Source organism: Chanos chanos, chromosome 5 (assembly GCF_902362185.1).
Source record: "Chanos chanos chromosome 5, fChaCha1.1, whole genome shotgun sequence".
Lineage (NCBI taxonomy): Eukaryota > Metazoa > Chordata > Actinopteri > Gonorynchiformes > Chanidae > Chanos > Chanos chanos.
In genome coordinates, this window is record NC_044499.1 from 46716572 (window position 1) to 46734619 (window position 18048).

At 41.3% G+C, this 18048-nt stretch overlaps 1 protein-coding gene across 1 annotated transcript; it reads left to right on the forward strand.

Annotated features, from left to right (window-relative positions):
- Window positions 1–787: 787 nt before the first annotated feature.
- arhgap17a (Rho GTPase activating protein 17a) lies at window positions 788–17184 on the forward strand. Its single transcript, XM_030773406.1, has 20 exons — window positions 788–1006; window positions 6383–6422; window positions 9142–9246; window positions 9428–9504; window positions 9673–9784; window positions 10003–10079; window positions 10173–10290; window positions 10793–10861; window positions 11042–11123; window positions 11749–11876; window positions 12186–12297; window positions 12396–12477; window positions 12595–12675; window positions 12995–13108; window positions 13201–13292; window positions 13394–13550; window positions 13985–14248; window positions 14927–15051; window positions 15161–15706; window positions 16812–17184. Exons 1-20 carry the CDS (start codon window positions 954–956, stop codon window positions 16922–16924), a joined length of 2547 nt encoding a protein of 848 aa, XP_030629266.1. The 5' UTR covers window positions 788–953; the 3' UTR covers window positions 16925–17184.
- Window positions 17185–18048: the final 864 nt, after the last annotated feature.

Consider the following 18048-nt stretch of genomic DNA (forward strand, 5'->3'; position numbering starts at 1 on the left):
AGCGCAGCATTACATATGTTCTACAGATTTACATGATAATCTAGACGTCCAACGTTAGTCATTACCATTTCATTTTAAATTAGGCCTATATAAATAATTAATACGCAGGGTTAAATGTATAGCAGTATGTAAACTTTGCAGGAATGCACAATTGCTATCTGACTGGTGATAAATTTGGTCAATCTGGCATGGCAAGAGTAGCTATCAGTATAATTAGACAATGCATTATCTTGCGGATTTAATTCAATCCAAGATAATCTTCGAGTTAGCATTAACTAGGATCTGTACGTGGCGTGAAAGTTTTAAATGTAGTTTTAACGCAACGGATGACCGAGAACGCTATATGCATTCTGTTTTACGCGATGTATTCCAAGTTGGTGGTAAACTATTATTTACGGGATTAACGTCACCGCTCCTCTCAGTCCCCTGGCAGAGAGAGAGAGAGAGAGAGAGAGAGAGAGAGAGAGAGAGAGAGAGAGAGATGCTACGTATACTTCCTGCCCGCCTGCACAACGCCATCAGGCCACTGCTTGCTATGTGCTGTGCTTAGGTGTGAAAAACGCTTTTTTTTTTTAGTTAGAGAGAAGTCCAGACGTGTTTTACAGTGTTACATGTATTAATCCATTTAAATCCAGTGTGCACCGTGGAGATTCGGATTACGTGAAATTTATAAATCTGTTTCACACGTTTGAAGAGCAACCACAAGAGTGACATGTATATTTTTAGAATTGTAAAGTTACGAGCAAGACGTTTAACTTTTTCAGTTACGTTACTTCGTGGGCTTCTTGAAATTTGTTCTCGCAAATAAACTCCAAGTTTCTTTAGTTAATGTCAAATTAATTATCCGCACAGCTTCATGCGTCTTTAAAGGTTTTCTGGCTAATGAGGCATATCGAGAGAAGCACATTTCTACTTCTAAGATTTTGGAATTTGTGGTCGAAGACGAAACAATAATGAAGAAACAATTCAATCGAATGAAACAACTCGCCAACCAAACAGTTGGCAGGCAAGTATAAGTTCATCTGTAGCAATTTTCTGACGGTTCAGAGAGTCGGGAGCTATGTGTTTCGGAGCGTCTAGCCTATGTCTGAATCAGTTATGCTGTGTTGTCAAGGCGATAGCTAAAGCTAACTGTATTTTCCCTATGTGTGATTTTTCTAGGTGTTGTATGACTGAGGAGGACGTTATATAGAGAGAAGTGGTGAAGTAGCATATAATATTCGCAGTCTGAAAGGGAATTCTGTTCTCTCGAGATCGTGTCAGTTTTAGTTATAACCCATGCTTTGGTCTGTTCTAATTTTACAAAAAAGTAACTTATTGTCATGGGCCCAGATTAGTACATTGCGTCCGACCGCTGTTTTGGCTTTTTAGGTTGGTTGGCAGTTTTCATAGATTTTTATTCAAAATATTTTTGCTTATTGACACAGGCTTTATCAAGCAGATAGACGGATATATAGATAGAAAGCTAAACAGAAAAATAAAAAAAAAATCTAGTTGCTGTGTTTCATTATGCTAAGTCAGTAACCTCTGTTCATATGCAACCTCGACAAACCCATCAACCAGGGGACTGCTTATTTACCCTTGGCTGTTCCTCAGAGTCACTGTTCATTTTAATTCCTTGGTATTTAGTGTTGTTTTTTTGTTTTTGTTTTTTTACATTCCATAAAATGTTTATGTTTAAGAACTTTCTGTGATATCCAGAATTGAACATGGTTTAATAGAAAGTGTTTCTTATCATTTTGCTTCACAATCTCTTTGCTCTTTGTCCACCCATCCTCTCTCTCTCTGTCTCTGTTGGTCTCTGTACCCAGCAGTGAACTGGTATGTGCTTGTTCATCACTTCCGAACTCCTCCATTAACAAGCCTACAAGAAGTCTTAAGAAGCACTCCCCTCATGCTATTTTTTGATTGACTGAGTGCAATAGGATCTCAGCTACTGTTTCTGTTAGGTTTTGTTAAGATCTAGATTTTTATCCATCTCTTGTTGATGACTCAACTTCCCATCCTTAACTTTGGCTGAGACACTTTTAAGAGTTTTTCAACATTCTGTGCTATACTTCTGTGGAGAAACCAACAGGGACAAACACTTGATTTAACACTTGCTCTCTGACTGATTTGACTGCTCTAATTATATGAACAGACTGAAAGTGAATGCATCCTCTCTGTGCGCAGAAGATCTTAAGGCTAACATATTTTTTTAAGGTATTCACCAAAGCAATTATTCAAAAACTTACGCAACTGTTCAGCAACAGTAATTGACGTTGTAGCAGCCTGCTCAGGTAATGGGAAGCATATGCAACCTCCCCTTGATTTAAGACTTTCAGATGCCCATTTAATGACATACCTTTTACCACTCTCCCATTGGACTGCAAATCCTGTGGATCCCCACAGATAAATATTGCAGGTTAAAAAGAAGTTAACAGGAGTAAATAATAATCATTCAATCTTGGACTTTTTTCTCCCCTTGAAGTCTAGGGTTATAACTCAGCTTAATTATGTAGCTTGAGCAGATTAACTTCATTCTCTGGCAATTTGTGGAGTCATCACCACACATTGATGTGCCCTACCGACAGTGGTCCATTGTAGTGTTAGTCTTAGGCTGCATGCTGAACTAATATAAATAGACATACAGTGTGGGGGCTTCAGGCTGTTGTAAATGACAGAGTTTAGGGTTGAGTGTCAAGGACAACCTTAATTTCACAAGCTTTCATGAGAAAAAAGACTGTAGAGTTGTTTGTTTGTTTATTCATTTATTTATGTATTTATTAATTTTGCAGATTTTGGTTATTTAGAGTAAGATATCATTGGGTATCACGTTATAATGGACAATTCAACTCTTTATTGTAAACAGCCTGTAAAATTGTGTAGATTTTTAATTTGCAGCCATGGCAAGGGTTGACAGGAGTCCTGCTGGAAGACTCATCATTTCCTGAATATATTTTGCCAACTGTAAATCAGGAGATTTCGATGCAGAAAGCAGACTTTAGTGTTGGAGGGGCGGGTGGTGGCCAGCCGGACACAGTCCTCAGCTGGTCCCTCGGTTCCTGTGATTGTGAGAAGGCAGAACAGGCTGTTCGGTATGCAGCTCCTCGGAGGAAATCTCCCCCTTATTCTTTTTTTAAACAGGAAGTGGTTCTGAGGAAGTTTAATTTCCAAGAACGAGAATCAAAGAACGAACCCAAAGGCAAACGTAAAGGTGTTGATTTTTAGGGTTTTACGTCGAACTGCTGTGCATGATGAATTACATGCTGAACTAGTTTTTCAACATTTTTTTTACCTACTTTGATTGATTTGATGCATTGCAAAATAGGTTGGTTTATTCAAGTCAAACCATTTTGCTGGGGAAAATAAAAATATTTGATAGAAAAGTTTTCGAAAAGTAATGAAGTATAGCTAACATGTTGCCTAAACTATGATTGTATTTGGAAGGTTAGGAAAGATTAGGGACTGGAATGTTTTGTTCTGGCCCGTCTGAGTGTAGATTTCTTCTCTAGGAAATGCCTACCAGCTACATCAGCCTCTGGATAACAACATTCATACCAACAAAACAAAATGTCATTGACCTTCAGTCTGCTTCTCTGTCTTGTGCTTAAAATTAAAAGGTCAGTGATAATAATGTTATGATTGTGAAGATGAGAGTATCTGAGAAAAGGTTTTCATCTTATAAATCCTTTGGCGAGAGCAGTGAGTTAAATGCTCTGTGGTTCTGTCCACAGAGGTGCAATGCCCAAACAGAATCTCAAAAGCCTGCAAACATGGTTTGTTCTCCCCGGTTTGCTGAGGATGTAAAACCATTGTTTTGACTGTATGGGCTTTTCAGTGACAGAAAGACTGCCATTGTTTTCAGCTAAGGAGCGCTGGTTTCAAAGCGACAAACAGGTATCTGTCGTTATTCTAAAGAGTTTTCTTTCATAGCCTGCATCATTTCATCTTCTAAAAGCCTCTTCCTTTTAGTGTTAATGGTTTACGTGGCAGACAGAGACCCGGGGGCGGTATTCTGTTTCATGATGTGTCTAACAAACTGACCCGCTCTGAGTGAGACTGCTTAAAGCCAGTCACGCTTAGACTCTCTTGTTGGTGGGCTCAGATGATTGTTTAATAGAACTCTTCATGGTTTGATTTTTAAGTGCTTACTAAGGAGCCATGTTACTACGGGACACCATTTCAAAGCAGTGATGACGTATATTTTCAAGTTATGAAACTTTATGGCATTTAAATAGCTGTGCATGTTTCAAAAATACAAATGGAAACTATGGTTCTAGTTTTTTGGGCAGTTCCGACGGATGTGTCGGAAATGTTGGTATATTGACTGTTGATGGCTGATGTTCAAATCTTTTCCAGTCTGTATACCTTACATCTTAAAATGCTAAGACTTTAACTTGTGGGGGAAAAAAATATGACTTAGTTACTGTTGTAGGCTTAGTCATGAACAATAAATGCGATGACTAAAATAGCCTGCAGGCAAAACCCTGTATTGTTCACATTTTCAAGAAAAACATGGAATATAAACAAGGATTTTACCATTATTGAATTTGGCTTTGTTTCGCAGGATGGATTTTTTTTTTTTTTGTTTAATGCAAATCTCAGCTGTTTGACTGTGAGAAGTTCCATCAGCCACAGCGCTGAAAACCATGTCAGTGACTGGATATCTGATGTCCTCAGTCTTTTTACTCTACATGTGACCTCAACAGCTTAGCTTAGGCAGGCTTCCAAAAAAGTCTTTTGAATTCTATCTGGGTTTGGTTGCAGTCTTTCAGTCATTTTCCTTGTTTCTCTGTGTGTTAATTGAAAGCAGCTGTCCACCACTGTCACAAGGTTACTGCAGTGCACAGAGAGCAGTCTGGCAGCAGGAGGGACTGGTCTGAGTTTTGTGGGTAACAAGGACGACTAAGCAGAATAGAATAGCAGAACAAGGAAACTAACGGAAGCGACAAGAGGGTTAATAGCGCTGTTGTTGAAATTTGAGTCATTTATCTCAAGCCATCACAAAAGATCATTTAAACGTTTTTTATCAGTTTGGAATGGCAAAGTGATGTCAAATCAGGGATCTCTCGAGTGCCATGTGACCTTAATTCTATATTAGTTCCCAAGATTATGCTATACTCCTGAGATAAAAAAAAATACATCGATGAAATTAGTTTTGCATTGCATATGTCATCCTTTTCAGAAGAAATATCCCCAAATAAATTTGTTTGTTAATCTCAAGGTAATGAACAGAGCAATTTTTAATGTCTAAATATAACTTGGGCTCCTGGAATTTTCTAAAACAGATGCGACAGCTGAATCAGTTGCCATCTTGGCAATGTCACCATGCAACTATTAAAAGTAAGTGAAGGGTTGTGTCTGAGAAGATCTTACTCGGAGGCCACACCTAGGGGAAACCAGTCGTTCTGCCTCACATTTTTGAAACCATTTAAAGTGTTTCAGTTGGAGCTGTCATTGAGCAAAGCCAGACTCGGCTCAGGGCCAGACTAACACGGAGGGAACACTAACTAGCAAATTAGCCTAGCAATTTACTCATAACGACTCAAAAAAAAAAAAAGACTAATAAATGATTAGATTGAATGCACTCATCCTTATGCGTCAAAGCGAGAGCCTGTATATATTCCCACATCTGCTCATTTTACAGTTTTTTGCTGGTGCATGAGCATCAACCACAGATAAGTGTCATTGAACATATCCCTGATCTTGCTGCTGATATTGTAATCAAAGAGAAAATAAAGGACACACCTGTTTCAGGCTGAGGCTTAAAGAATCTGAGGCCATATCACAGTCCTCTTGGGCCAAATTCGAATGATTATGCTTTAAGATAAGCCACAGTGACTAACCATAATAAGCTTAGGTGATTTATTGTTCACCAACAGTAGCTTGTCTTGTATGGTGAGTATTAAGCTGTGAGAACCAAATAAGTGTTGTCCCTTTGTTTTAGTGAGTGTAATCTCTATGAAGGTCAGAGCCCTCTATTAGTTTACTATTAATAGTGCCCAAACCATGCACACATGGAGGTACCGATGTCGGTATGTGGAAATTTCCCTGGGAAAAGGACCATCTATGACTCACACCTCAGCCAGTTGATTAACTAGACAGTTGAGTGACATGTTTGTGCTGGATGACTTATGCAATGCAAGATTTCGCTCTTGTCCAGTTGGATTACACATGTGCACAAAATACTATCTTGCATTAAGTAGTTTAATTTCAAATTGTTTCCTGAACTGAAAGTCTTCTACTGAAATGACTTCCAACACAATATTTTATGTTTTTTTTATCACGGAAATGTGAACTCGTGTGTCTTGAATATCGGCTGTTTTATATGATGTGCCTGGCAAAAGAGGTGTAACTCGCTTTTTGTCTGTCTAATCCTTTGTGATTTTTGTTTTTGCAGGGCAGAGAAAACAGAAGTCCTTAGTGATGACCTGTTACAGGTGAGTTCACTCTTTGGCTCTATTGATCACCAAGATATTCCCTGTAAAAACATACACATCATCCATCATGCTTTGAATAGTCAGTCAACTATTCTAACTATTCAACTTAGAACTTTATACCCTAGCACTTTAGAATTTCTGTACACCCCCCCCCCCCAACTTGTATTTGTGTGTCAAAATTCTCTGACGCTAAAGTTTGAACATGACTTGCAGGTCTTTCTCTATACTTCGGCACTGCTGCCTGTAGCTGAATAATGCATTGTTTCTAACATGGGAGGGTGTTGATGATCCGTCTCAATGGCCTTTTGATGTCACGTTTCCCACCCGACTTTCTTGTTCAGTTTTGCCAGTCTACCCTGTTGGTGTTTGTAGAGTGTTTGTGTCACTGCTTTTTAAGATCAAATCAGAGAATGTGGTCGTTTTTTTGTTGTTTCTGCATAGAACAGACCAGCAGTGAGTCTGAATAGCTTTGAAAAGGGTGTAATAAATGTTGAGTTAAACGCTGGGAAACCAGTGAGTCACCGTGTAGCAACAGGTGGAGTCACTGCTGCGAAGCAAATACATTCCAAACACTTTATTTTTATCACTGAAGAAAGAATGTGCTATCTTGCATGAATGAGGTGATATGCAGACTAGTTGCGTTGTGTTGCGTTTGATGTATGCAGTGGAACGCTTTTCTCCACCCTGAAAACACTGACATTTTCACTGTTATATAATATAGAGTTCAGAATTGATCTCTAAACTTGTATTTTTGTTGAGGTTGGATATATTCTAATATGACTTTTAAAACGAGTTACTGAGTTATAATTCAAGTCCAAGCGATAAGGATTTGTACTTACACTAATCATGCGGTTTACATTTTATAAGCAGCTTTCTAAAAACTAAATGTAAATACAGTATAATTTTCTCAGTTTACTTTCAATCGTTCAAAATAACCAGGCTTTTTTTTGGGGGGGGGGGGGGGGGGTGTTCACCTGGCCTATTTGACCACTCCTTTATGTCTTTAATGCTCAGTCTGAATACTAGATTGTCACTCAGAGGTGTGCCGACTTGTGTCAAGAAGAATAATGTTGATATCCCCTGCAGCACATGTATGCCTTTGTCTTTATTCTTAGTGTTGTCCACCTCCTAGTCCGCTCTGGGCACAGTGGTATCCCATCACCCAAAACACAGCTGTCAAGACAGATACATAACACAGCTTCCCCAAGGCTATTACTGATATCCACAGCTCATAGCGGAGGGCCTTTCATGCATGCCTTTGTGACATACTGTGTGTGCTTGTGCCTGGGCTCTCTGTGATTTCTGTCCAAAGGCATTATTCGCTATTTATGAAATGCGTGTCAGTCATGTGACACTGGTCTACTCCCTGTTTGAATCAGGTCCCAGTTGTTTACATGTCATCACCCAGTATTGGTCTCTTGTGCTTGTCAAGGCAAGTTCCCTTTGCCTTGTTGTGGAAATGACTGAGCTGTCAGAATACGGAGGAGTTCCGTGTTCTTAATTAATTCCATTACAGAGGTTACCTCCCACAGCTTAGACTTGTTTAGCTTATGTTTTGGCAGACCAGTGAACTCTCAGTGATGGAACAAGGGAAACCTGTAATGGCCCCTAGCAACAGATAATCCAAACAATTAGCCTCAAACAGGATCTCCCTCAGCAGAAAAAAAAAAAAAAAAAAGAACAGGAACAATGAGAGGATTCCCCTTGTTTCCATGCCAGGTACAAGGGGCCTCTCTCTCTCTCTCTCTCTCTCTCTCTGTGTTCCCAAGCTGTGCTTGTGTGAACGGGAGGTAGAATGAGTGTTTGACCCAGCGGTCTAGGCAGGCCTGGAAAGAGGGGGTTTGCGGGTCTGGAATGACGTTAGTGAGACCGAGAGGTGTACGGAGGCCCTTATCTCCTCTCCCAGCCTGTGGAATTCCTCAACTCATGGGCTGATTTTGGAATGCAGTAATAATTTTTTTTTTTGGCCATCCTTTTTTTTTTTTTAAAGACTTTTGAACAATGTACACATACCTTCTCATCTCACACAAAGTCTAGTGTTGACATTTTTTCACTAATGTTTCTATTTACTGCATTTTTGTTCTGCTTCAAAGGGGGGGGGGGGGGGGCAACCTCCTTTCATTGTTTTCTACAGGATTTCCAATTTAGAATCCCCAAGGTAAATGCAGCGTTAGGCCATATATGGATTGACTTCAAAAATGTTTTTCATGGGTATCTAGTGAAAGAATCGCAGAATATTTGGAAATCTTCCCAGACTCTGGCTTTCTTCCCTAATGAGAAGTACAAGGAGTCCAGTTTCTTTCAGCTGCAGTTTCTATGGTTAAATGGTCTCTGTGTCAAAACTACCCATGAGTCATACGTTTAAAAAAAAAAAAAAAAGGGCAAGTCTTCTCGGTGAGCTCCACTGAGAGCATTTTTATTTTGTACCACCAGCAAGTCGGAATCAGTGTCTTTATATTTACAGCTGAGAACCCTGAAAGGAAAACGGAAATGCAGAGTTGATGATATTGAGTGGTCAGTCAGACGGTTTTGCAACGAGCGGGCCACGTATGAAATGCCGTTTTCACATCACAAGGCAGTTGTCGGGGCATTGGCCTCGGGCGTTTTCTTTGTCGTGTGTTTGCCAATGGTAAGCTGTCTGGTTGGTTCGTGACGTCGGGCGCTGGGTGGGTTATGGATTGTGGGCAGTTATCGATGTTTTCTGTTTGGTTCCGCACAGATTGAGCGTCGTATGGAAACGGTCCGAGTGGTGTCCCACAACACACACAAGAGACTGGTCACATGTTTACAGGGGCACATAGGAACTGATGCAGAGAAGAGACATGTAAGGAGATCACAAACACTTCTACTTTGCCTCTACTAGTGACCACTAAAAGAACTCTGTTTGCTCTCTTCTGTACCTCAATCATGAGCACATTCCCTTGCGCATTCAAGTCAAATGTTGGTGACCCATATGTGATTGGTTTGTACCTCCTGTAAGAAATTTATCTGGTAATTTCTCACAGAAAAAGCTCCCCCTGACAGCCTTGTCCCAGGCCATGCAGGATGGAGGGAGTCAGCTAGGGGAGGAGTCTCTTATTGGGTGAGTGGGAGAAGTGGATCAATACTACGATCAATTTCACTCTGTGTTTCAGCTGTTGTGATAGTTGCGTAATGGACGTTGATGTTCCTGTGAAAATATAGAGCCTGTATGAGAATCAGCGTGGTGTAGACGTGTGTAGCGTGTTTCTTTGCTCTTGCCCCTCGGCAGAAAAATGATGGAGCTTTGTGGAGAAGCAGAAAACCGGCTGGCGTCCGAGCTGATGCAACACGAGGTTCAGATTGAAAAGGACATTTTAGATCCCCTCAATCAGTTAGCTGAGGTGAGGATAGTTCCTCTCTGTCGCCCAGACTTTGAATTGGATATACACAGTGGAAAAATACGCAGTGATCTTAATTTGTCATGTTTATTTTCCAACTAGTCAGTTTACTCTGCTCAAATGGCATTTTACCCATCAGTCTTACCAAGCCAGTTGTCAGATATGAGATTATTATTGACATTGTTCAGTGTGACTACTATGCACAATGGTTTTCCCTGCAGGTGGATATTCCTAACATCCTGAAACAGAGGAAGCAGTTGGCCAAGCTGGTGCTTGACTATGACTCCGCACGGGCTAGGTATTGATTTTGGCACATGGTTCTAATCCCATCTGACCGCAATTATTTTTTTTGCCTGTTACGGTTCTTAGTACTCAGTACTTTCTCTCATAGGTGGTTGCAGGCAACCAAGTCGATAATCTCAGGAACAAACACACAAGCGCTAACTGCCAAGGCTGACTTGCTTAAAGAAGAGATGGATGAGGCTTTGAACAAAGTGGAGATGTGCAAGGTACTGCCACATCAGTTGAACAACTTTAATTACAGTAACGAACTAGTGAATTCCTTTCCTTTTCTTTGATCACTGTTTAGTGTTGAAATGTGAAAACCAGTGAATAAGGAAATGAATAGCAGACAGTTTTTGGATATATAGACTGTGCAGCATCAGATATCCTCATACAATTTCCTCATATGATATCTTCACACACACACACACAAAAAAAAACAACCTGTCAGTCAAGTGTCTTCTCTCGAGCAATACTATCATACATCTCATCTGTCAACAGCAGAACTATTCCTGAATTTTTCAGCACTCAGTATTCTCTCCTTATTTAGCCTGTCAACCTAGCAGTATGTGTCCCTTTATATCGAATGCACAGGGTCTCTGAATGGGATTAATCCCTTTCTTTTCAAGCTGTCTTATTACATGGGTTAATCTCAGCTGTTTGCTTAGTCCAACAGTGTTGAATGCATTAGCTGTTGAGACTTCACCCTTTTTGTTTACCTCTTATCAGGACCAACTTGCCGCTGACATGTACAATTTCTCTTCAAGGGAAGGGGACTATGCCCGCCATTATGTTATGGTGAGAGTTGTTTTGTTTTGTTGGTGTCTGCCCAAATGGTAACAGCCTGAGAGCGATGTTATGTTAATTTCGGCTGATTTCCATGTTTGTTCCCCCAATTCCTTTGTTCCTCCAATTGTTCACTCACAAATGACAGAGCGTTTGTGTCTTCCTCCTCCTCAATGTGTACTCTGTTCTCAGTTATTAGAGGCGCAAGCGGATTACCATCGAAAATCTCTCACTGTGCTAGAGAATGTCCTGCCTGCCATTCAAGCTCAGCAAGGTGACAACTGCACTGATTATGGTGTTGTTTTCTTTAGCCAAGGTTGAAATGACTTTTAACATGAGTGTTAAACAGTCTGAGGTTACAGAACACTCAGTGTCAGAGTTTAAATGAGTATTGAGCACTTAGATGTGGTTAATGTACAATTCTCAGCACACTTGTAATGATTTATGTCCAGCTCAGCACAGCTGTTGAGGTAGAAGTGAAACTTTGATTGTGTTAAATGTTTCATTAGGTCACTCCCTGCCCATGACAAACTGTTATTGTGCTATTCAGCTGTGAACACATGAAGTTAGGCTATGGTTTTCATACTTGTAATGTCTTAGTCATCTGGCCTCTCAACCCACTTCTCAGATAAGCCAGTACTTTTTTCCAATGCAGTATATTAACATGGATGGGCCCTGACGATTAGTCAGAGGAACTCAGTTTCAAATGCATAACAAGTAAAGCACAAAGGCACACTCCGATGCCCAGCACGAACAACAATGTTATCTAGAAAACACAATTCTACAGAAGTTGTTATCAACAACTGAGCTGCCTTAAACAGTAAGTTAATGCTCTTTGAATGCCACCTTTTATAATATCTCTCACATTATTTAATCAAGCCATTGTGACCTCTGAACAGACTCGTGGACCGAAAAGCCAGCGTTTGGAACAGCCCTCGATGAGCACTTGAAGAGGAGTGGCAGGGAAATAGCATTGCCCTTAGAAGCTTGTGTGATGATGCTACTGGAGACTGGCATGAAGGAAGAGGTACGGGAAAGTAATCACACACGCTCGTCCTACAGGCATTTTAAAGGCTTGGCACGAACCTAGCAAGAGGAGGAGGCTTCTCGTAAGTGAAGACCGAATGCCGTAGCAAGGAGCCTTATGTGAAAGCACGGACCAAACCCTAGCAGAGGTCACACGCCGGGCTCCTTCACATTTAAATGGTTAAATGGCGTACCGACCACTAGACGGTGCGGCATGCGTAAATGAATTGTAAAATGCCCCTTTGGATGTGTGCCGTTGCGCAGCGTTGTCTGTACATGCCTTTGACTCGTTTCCCTTGCTGCACGTCAGGGCCTTTTCCGCATCGCTGCAGGGGCGTCAAAGCTGAAGAAGCTGAAGGCAGCGCTGGATTGTTCCACCTCTCAGCTAGAGGAATTCTATTCTGACCCTCATGCTGTTGCTGGTACTGCAGCCTTTTTCCGTGAACTGACACAGCAATGTCGGCTGTTTCAGTTTATTTGTATATTGACAACTCTCTCTTTTTTTTTTTTGTCTTTCTAGGAGCACTTAAGTCCTATTTGAGGGAACTGCCAGAGCCTCTTATGACTTACCAGCTGTATGATGAGTGGATTCAGGCAGCTAAGTAAGCCCAAAAAAAAAAGTTCTGCTCAATATTTTTACATCTGAAAACTTCGAAAGAAACAGTTCTGTCATGTCGTACATTTCTGTAATTACTATGAATGTATCTTTTCACATACAGTGTGCCTGACCCAGACAAACGATTACAAGCATTGTGGGTGACTTGTGATCAGTTACCAAAGAGCAACAAAGCTAATTTCAGGTGGGTCTCTCCAGCTCTTGTGTATTATTCAGAGAAACTGGGTGTAATTGTTTTTTTTCCTTTCAATCTGAGAGAGTATCATTTATAGTGATGGTATGAAATGGCACTTCACTAGTCACAGTAACTATAACTAATGCCCTGACATATTCTCTGAGAGTTTAAGATGACAGGGCCTGTACTACACTAGTCACAGTCACTATGACTAATGTCCTGACATATTCTCTGAGAGTTTTTTCCCAAGCTGGCAGGGCCTGTACGCTGTATTTGAAGTTTTTTTTTTTTGTTGTTTCTTTTTGTTTTTTTGGGTCTATGGTTCTAGGTACCTGGTGAAGTTCCTTGCTAAGCTTGCTCAAGAGAGCGAGATCAATAAGATGACTCCGAGCAACATTGCCATTGTGTTGGGACCCAACCTACTGTGGACCAAAACCGAGGGGTAAGAGAGAGAGAGAGAGAACTCGTACAGAGTGAAGAATTACTTTGATGCATCATTCCTCCCTCTTTGAACGTTCTCTCCTCTCACCACAGGAGCCTGGCAGAGATGGCTGCCGCTACGTCTGTTCATGTGGTGTCCATTATTGAACCAATCATCCAGCATGTGGACTGGTTTTTCCCTGAAGGTATGGCCCATTTGGACAGAGTGCCCAAAGCAAACAGATCCCCCCCCCAACCCCCCCGGGACTATTTTTTTCAACACTCTTATCTCTCTGTTTGCATCCAGATGTGGAGTTCAACGTATCAGGCATGTTCACCATGCCGACGCCTTTGACGAACCACGTAAACCATCTGACCACACCGGACTACGACTCCGGCACTACGGAACGGAAGAGGCCTGGCAGCATGGTGGGACCTGAGTGTGAAATGCCACGTAGAGACAGGTATTCCTCGCTGGTGCGGCGGCTTTATGCCAAACTTCACTTATACTCCTCCCTGGCATAAACCCTCTTAGGTCTAGGTTGTGCTTCATTAAATTGAATCCAGAGCTTTTCAGAGAGATTACACTGTATACATAAATGGTCTCACTGTGATCAAAATGCTGATTCACTTCACTAATTCAATCAATACCTCATTAACAAATCTAATTGAACATTGACATGGTAACTGTTTATCCTAATTCCCTTTGAATTATGGGTGTAATTGATTTTTTTCTTCTCTTGCTCTACATGTAAACTGTGCTAATTGTGTTGCTGAAGCATCTCTGTTGGAAGTACTGCTCTGGGCATCCTTTTCTTTACTTCTCTTAGAGTGGTGTACTTTTACTGGGGAGTTCAGCTTGGCACTGGTGGTTTCTTCACTGTTTTTCTCTCTGTAGCTCTGCTAACAAATTACTGGATCACAATCCTCGTAGAGGCAGTACTTTAACTAGAAAACAGCATGCTTCGCCTGCCTTCCAACCCCCACTGCCCCCGGTGGAGGCTGCAGGTACTGCAGCAGGGCAGCCTGTTGCTGAGCTCCTGTTCCAGCAGCCTGCGCCGGTGGGCTTGGGCTTGGAGGCTTGCCAACCTAGCTTGGCGCTGGGGATGGCTGCCTTAGCAGCAGCACAGCAGCTTCTCGCCCAGCACACTGAGGAGATCAGGTAAGAGCCGCGCGTAGAAGTGCTCCATAGACAACGAACTGCACAAACAAACAAACCAGCCACACTGAAATGCTATTGCTAACTTCACCCGTTACAAACAAAAACACAACGTCCCTCTTTGAGGAAATGAGGGCATAAAGGGCATGTTTCTCAATTTTTAAAACCCTACTGAAATACCGTAAGCTGCGAGAAAAAGATTGTACACACATCTTGGTCAAGAAGAGGCCAGAGGAAACATCTCTGCGTGCTTTGCGCGAATCTGTTTCGAATGAACAAACATGGGGGAGGATTGCTATTCAGCTCAGTTTGAGCTGCAGACTCAACACAGCAATTTTCATTGTGAGTCTGCACTCACTGGACATCCAGCTGCCTCTGCAAATAGACTAGGGATCAACAGTGAGGGCTGCAAACTATTCAGACATCTTGAGGAATTACTATTTCTTTGTGTAATCGAACAAGTGTTTGAATAATGTTTTGAAGTGCATTTTAGAGGGCTCTGATGTCAGTATTTGAGGCAGAAAGACTTTACTTTTTGTGTTTAGTTCTACATTTACATTTACATTTAGTTATTTGGCAGTTCTAAGAGAAATTTTGATGTTAAGTTTTGTGTAATGGAGTCATAGTAAGAAAAGTACGATTTTCCTGAATTAAATATCTAGTTTTATGTTTGTTTTTCAGCCCAAAGTCATGTGATCCTGCATCTACACCCCCACCACAGAGAAATGGGATGGGGGGGTCAGGCCAGCTGACTGTGGGACAAGTGCCAGCAACTTCCGGGCACAGTCCTCACATGGCACGAAGAGGTTGTAATTTCTCTCATCTGTGGCTTGTTTACAAAATGTCCAAATATGCAATTTGACATTTACTAATGAGAGTGTCGCCCCTAACCGAAGCTAAACTCTATTATCCTAGGTACCAAGAAGCCAGCCCCTGCCCCACCTAAACCACCAAACCCACCACCAGGGCAGCCAACCGGTCAGACAGCACAGCATCCTCCTTCAGGGACATCTCAGTCCCTAACCCCCTCTTCTAGACCTGCCTCCAGTCACTCTCCCACCAGTCTTAGCCCTACTCAGTTAGCGGCTCAACCCGCTACAGCACCTCGTCGCCACTCAAGCAACCAGCCTCCCATTCAGGCTCCCAACCATCCACCTCCGCAGCCTCCTACACAGGTCACACCCCCTTCTCAAGTCAAATCCCTCAGTCAGACCGGACGAGAGCCGGAAGGGGACATATCCCCACCAAGCACACCCACTCCCCCTAACACCCCGCCACCAACAGCAGCTAACAGTGATGGCCCGGGCACAAATGCCTTCCCTCCATTTCAGTCAGGCTCACTCCCCCGTCCACGGCCTGTGCCTAAACCCCGCAACCGACCAAATGTTCCTCCTCCACCACAGCCGCCAGGAGCCGGGAATGATTCTAATGGTATCTGCAGCGCCGCATACAAAATGATGGGTAGGTCTCATATAATTAGTGACTTACTATGCCCTGAACATTGAGGTTTTCCCCTTCTTTAGCTCAGTAAAATTGTAATTGTGTTGAGTGTGTGTGTGTGTGTGTGTGTGTGTGTGTGTGTGTGAGAGTGTTTATGTTCATTAATTGGTGTTTGACAAGTCGAATGACAATGAGCATGTTTGTCAGGGTCAACATAATAACATGGCGTAATAACAGTCAGTCCCATTGTATATTATTCTAATTCAAAAATGTCATGTGACTTGCACACTAATAGTTCCATCTCATAATGAATTCACAGGTTGAGGAACATGTCAGACAGGTTGGTTGTCTAGGAATAACTTAAAGCTTGAACTCACCAGTTTGCAGTTTGAGATTTTATGTTGCATCTTAATCCCCACCCCCGCCCCCGCCCCTGCCATGAAACATATAACATCATTTGTCTACCTCATACATCTTCGATATGTTACCATAAGACCAATTTTCACATTTTTGAACGAGTCATTCAGTTTGTATCATGCATAGACTAACTATTCCTGGATAAAGTACTGTTTTTAAATTATCCGAAAATGCATTATTGTATGGATTTCCATTACCATATAACCAGAGGACATATTCTGCAATTTGTTGTCCTCTTAATGAGACACTTAAATATTTGTTCTGTTGTTAAATTTAGAACTTCTGATAGAAGCGTAGTACTTTTGAGGACTGTACTCATCTCAGAAACTCTGCTTGGCTTTAATTTGTTTTTGGATGCAAGCTTTCGAACATTTTGGACTTCATTTGTTTTTACTCATCTGTCAGACAAGCTTGTCAAATACTTCAACATGTTTGCTTTTGTGGTTTTCAAATAACAGGTGCATATCGTATTATGTTTACATGACAGTTCTTTCAGAAACCGCAACCCTACTTGTCGATTGGCCTGTGTTTGCTTTCGAACACCATTTTTCAATGCAAGAGAGTGCTTTTACCAGATATGTTATTATCATAGTTTATATTAAGTAATGTATATGTTAGACACTTCAGTACTGCACTCTGAAATGATACAGTTGGTCATTTAAATCTCGTATAATCTTTTTTCTTTTTCTTTTTTTTTTGGACTGTGTAGATTCGGGGATGTCATTTAAACCCCTACATCGAGCTTTCATTCCTGACTTGGATCCACAGCCTGCCCCTCAAGCCAAGGACAGCGAGCTTGACTCTGAGAGCACGGTGTTGTAAGGCTGAGGGGGCCTGCCTTGCTTATGCCTCCGGACCCACTCCTCTCATCCCAAAGAACCGCCAACCTACTTCCATCAACACATCAGCCCGAAGATGTCTGGATTCCACAAACTGTCTACGCTTCTGGCAATCAACCTTCTCAAAGTATCATTTAATCACCGCTCTGTAGAACTGAGGAGACGTATGCATAGCTGCCTTGCATTTATAAACAATACGGTAATACAAAGGAAAAAAAAAAAAAAGGCTTTAGTAAAAAATGTTTTGCATGAGGAACAAACATGTAAGGGACTGAAAAGTCAAACGTTGAGTTGCGTTATTTGGAAATAAAGATCTGAAAGAGATCTTTGGTTTGAGGTACTCAAGTGGCCTTAGAATAAAAAAAAAAAAAAAAAGCTTTGTCCTTAGCACAAAACTGTAGTTAGTAGAAACCAAAAACTGTTACTTAAAGTGTAACCGGTGACTGCAGGCTTCCAGTCGGCTCATACACTTTACTTTGTACTTCTTTTGTAAATCTATGAAATCTGTCCTCCGTTTGTTGTATTTATTTTCAATAACACATTCCCCGTGGCTTAAGTTGCCCCCCCCCAAAATTGTATCAATGCCACTCTCATACTGGTAGTATGGAGTACCTGCAGTACACTGGTTTGTATTTCAAACTGCTGGGGCATTAATGTGACTAAACCTGACAATTTTATGTGGGATATAATGAATTACATCTCAAGCTGACTGATAATTAACACTACCACTTTTACAATATAAATTTGCACGTGCGAACATCGGAAACACAATGTTAGCCGTCGGTGACTTAAAAAATCTGTATTGTCTCTAGTTTGATCCTAGAGGCCATGGCTTATCAAGCTGAAAGCATTTTACTGTCTGTAATCTGAAGGGTTTTTTTTTTTTTTTTTTTTTTTTGCAGTGTGCATGGTCTATAATGACCAAGAGAAAGTTACACTACATCTGTTGCCTATTCCCTATAAAGCATAAATTCAAAAGCTGAACTATTGTTTACTCCTTGAAAAAAAAAAAAAAGATCAGATCTGTTTTGCAAAGGCCATAGGTTTGTGTTTCCCCCGGCCAAAAACAAACACTTTGTTAACTTGTTTCGAAAAGGCCAGAGCTTA

What these genes read in the sequence shown, in the direction of transcription:
- arhgap17a (XM_030773406.1), top strand. Translation starts at nt 954, where the DNA reads ATGAAGAAACAATTCAATCGAATGAAACAACTCGCCAACCAAACAGTT. An exon ending in TATGACTCCGCACGGGCTAG is followed by an intron (nt 10,080 to 10,172) that starts GTATTGATTTTG and finishes TTTCTCTCATAG; the next exon opens with GTGGTTGCAGGCAACCAAGT. An exon ending in TCCTCACATGGCACGAAGAG is followed by an intron (nt 15,052 to 15,160) that starts GTTGTAATTTCT and finishes CTATTATCCTAG; the next exon opens with GTACCAAGAAGCCAGCCCCT.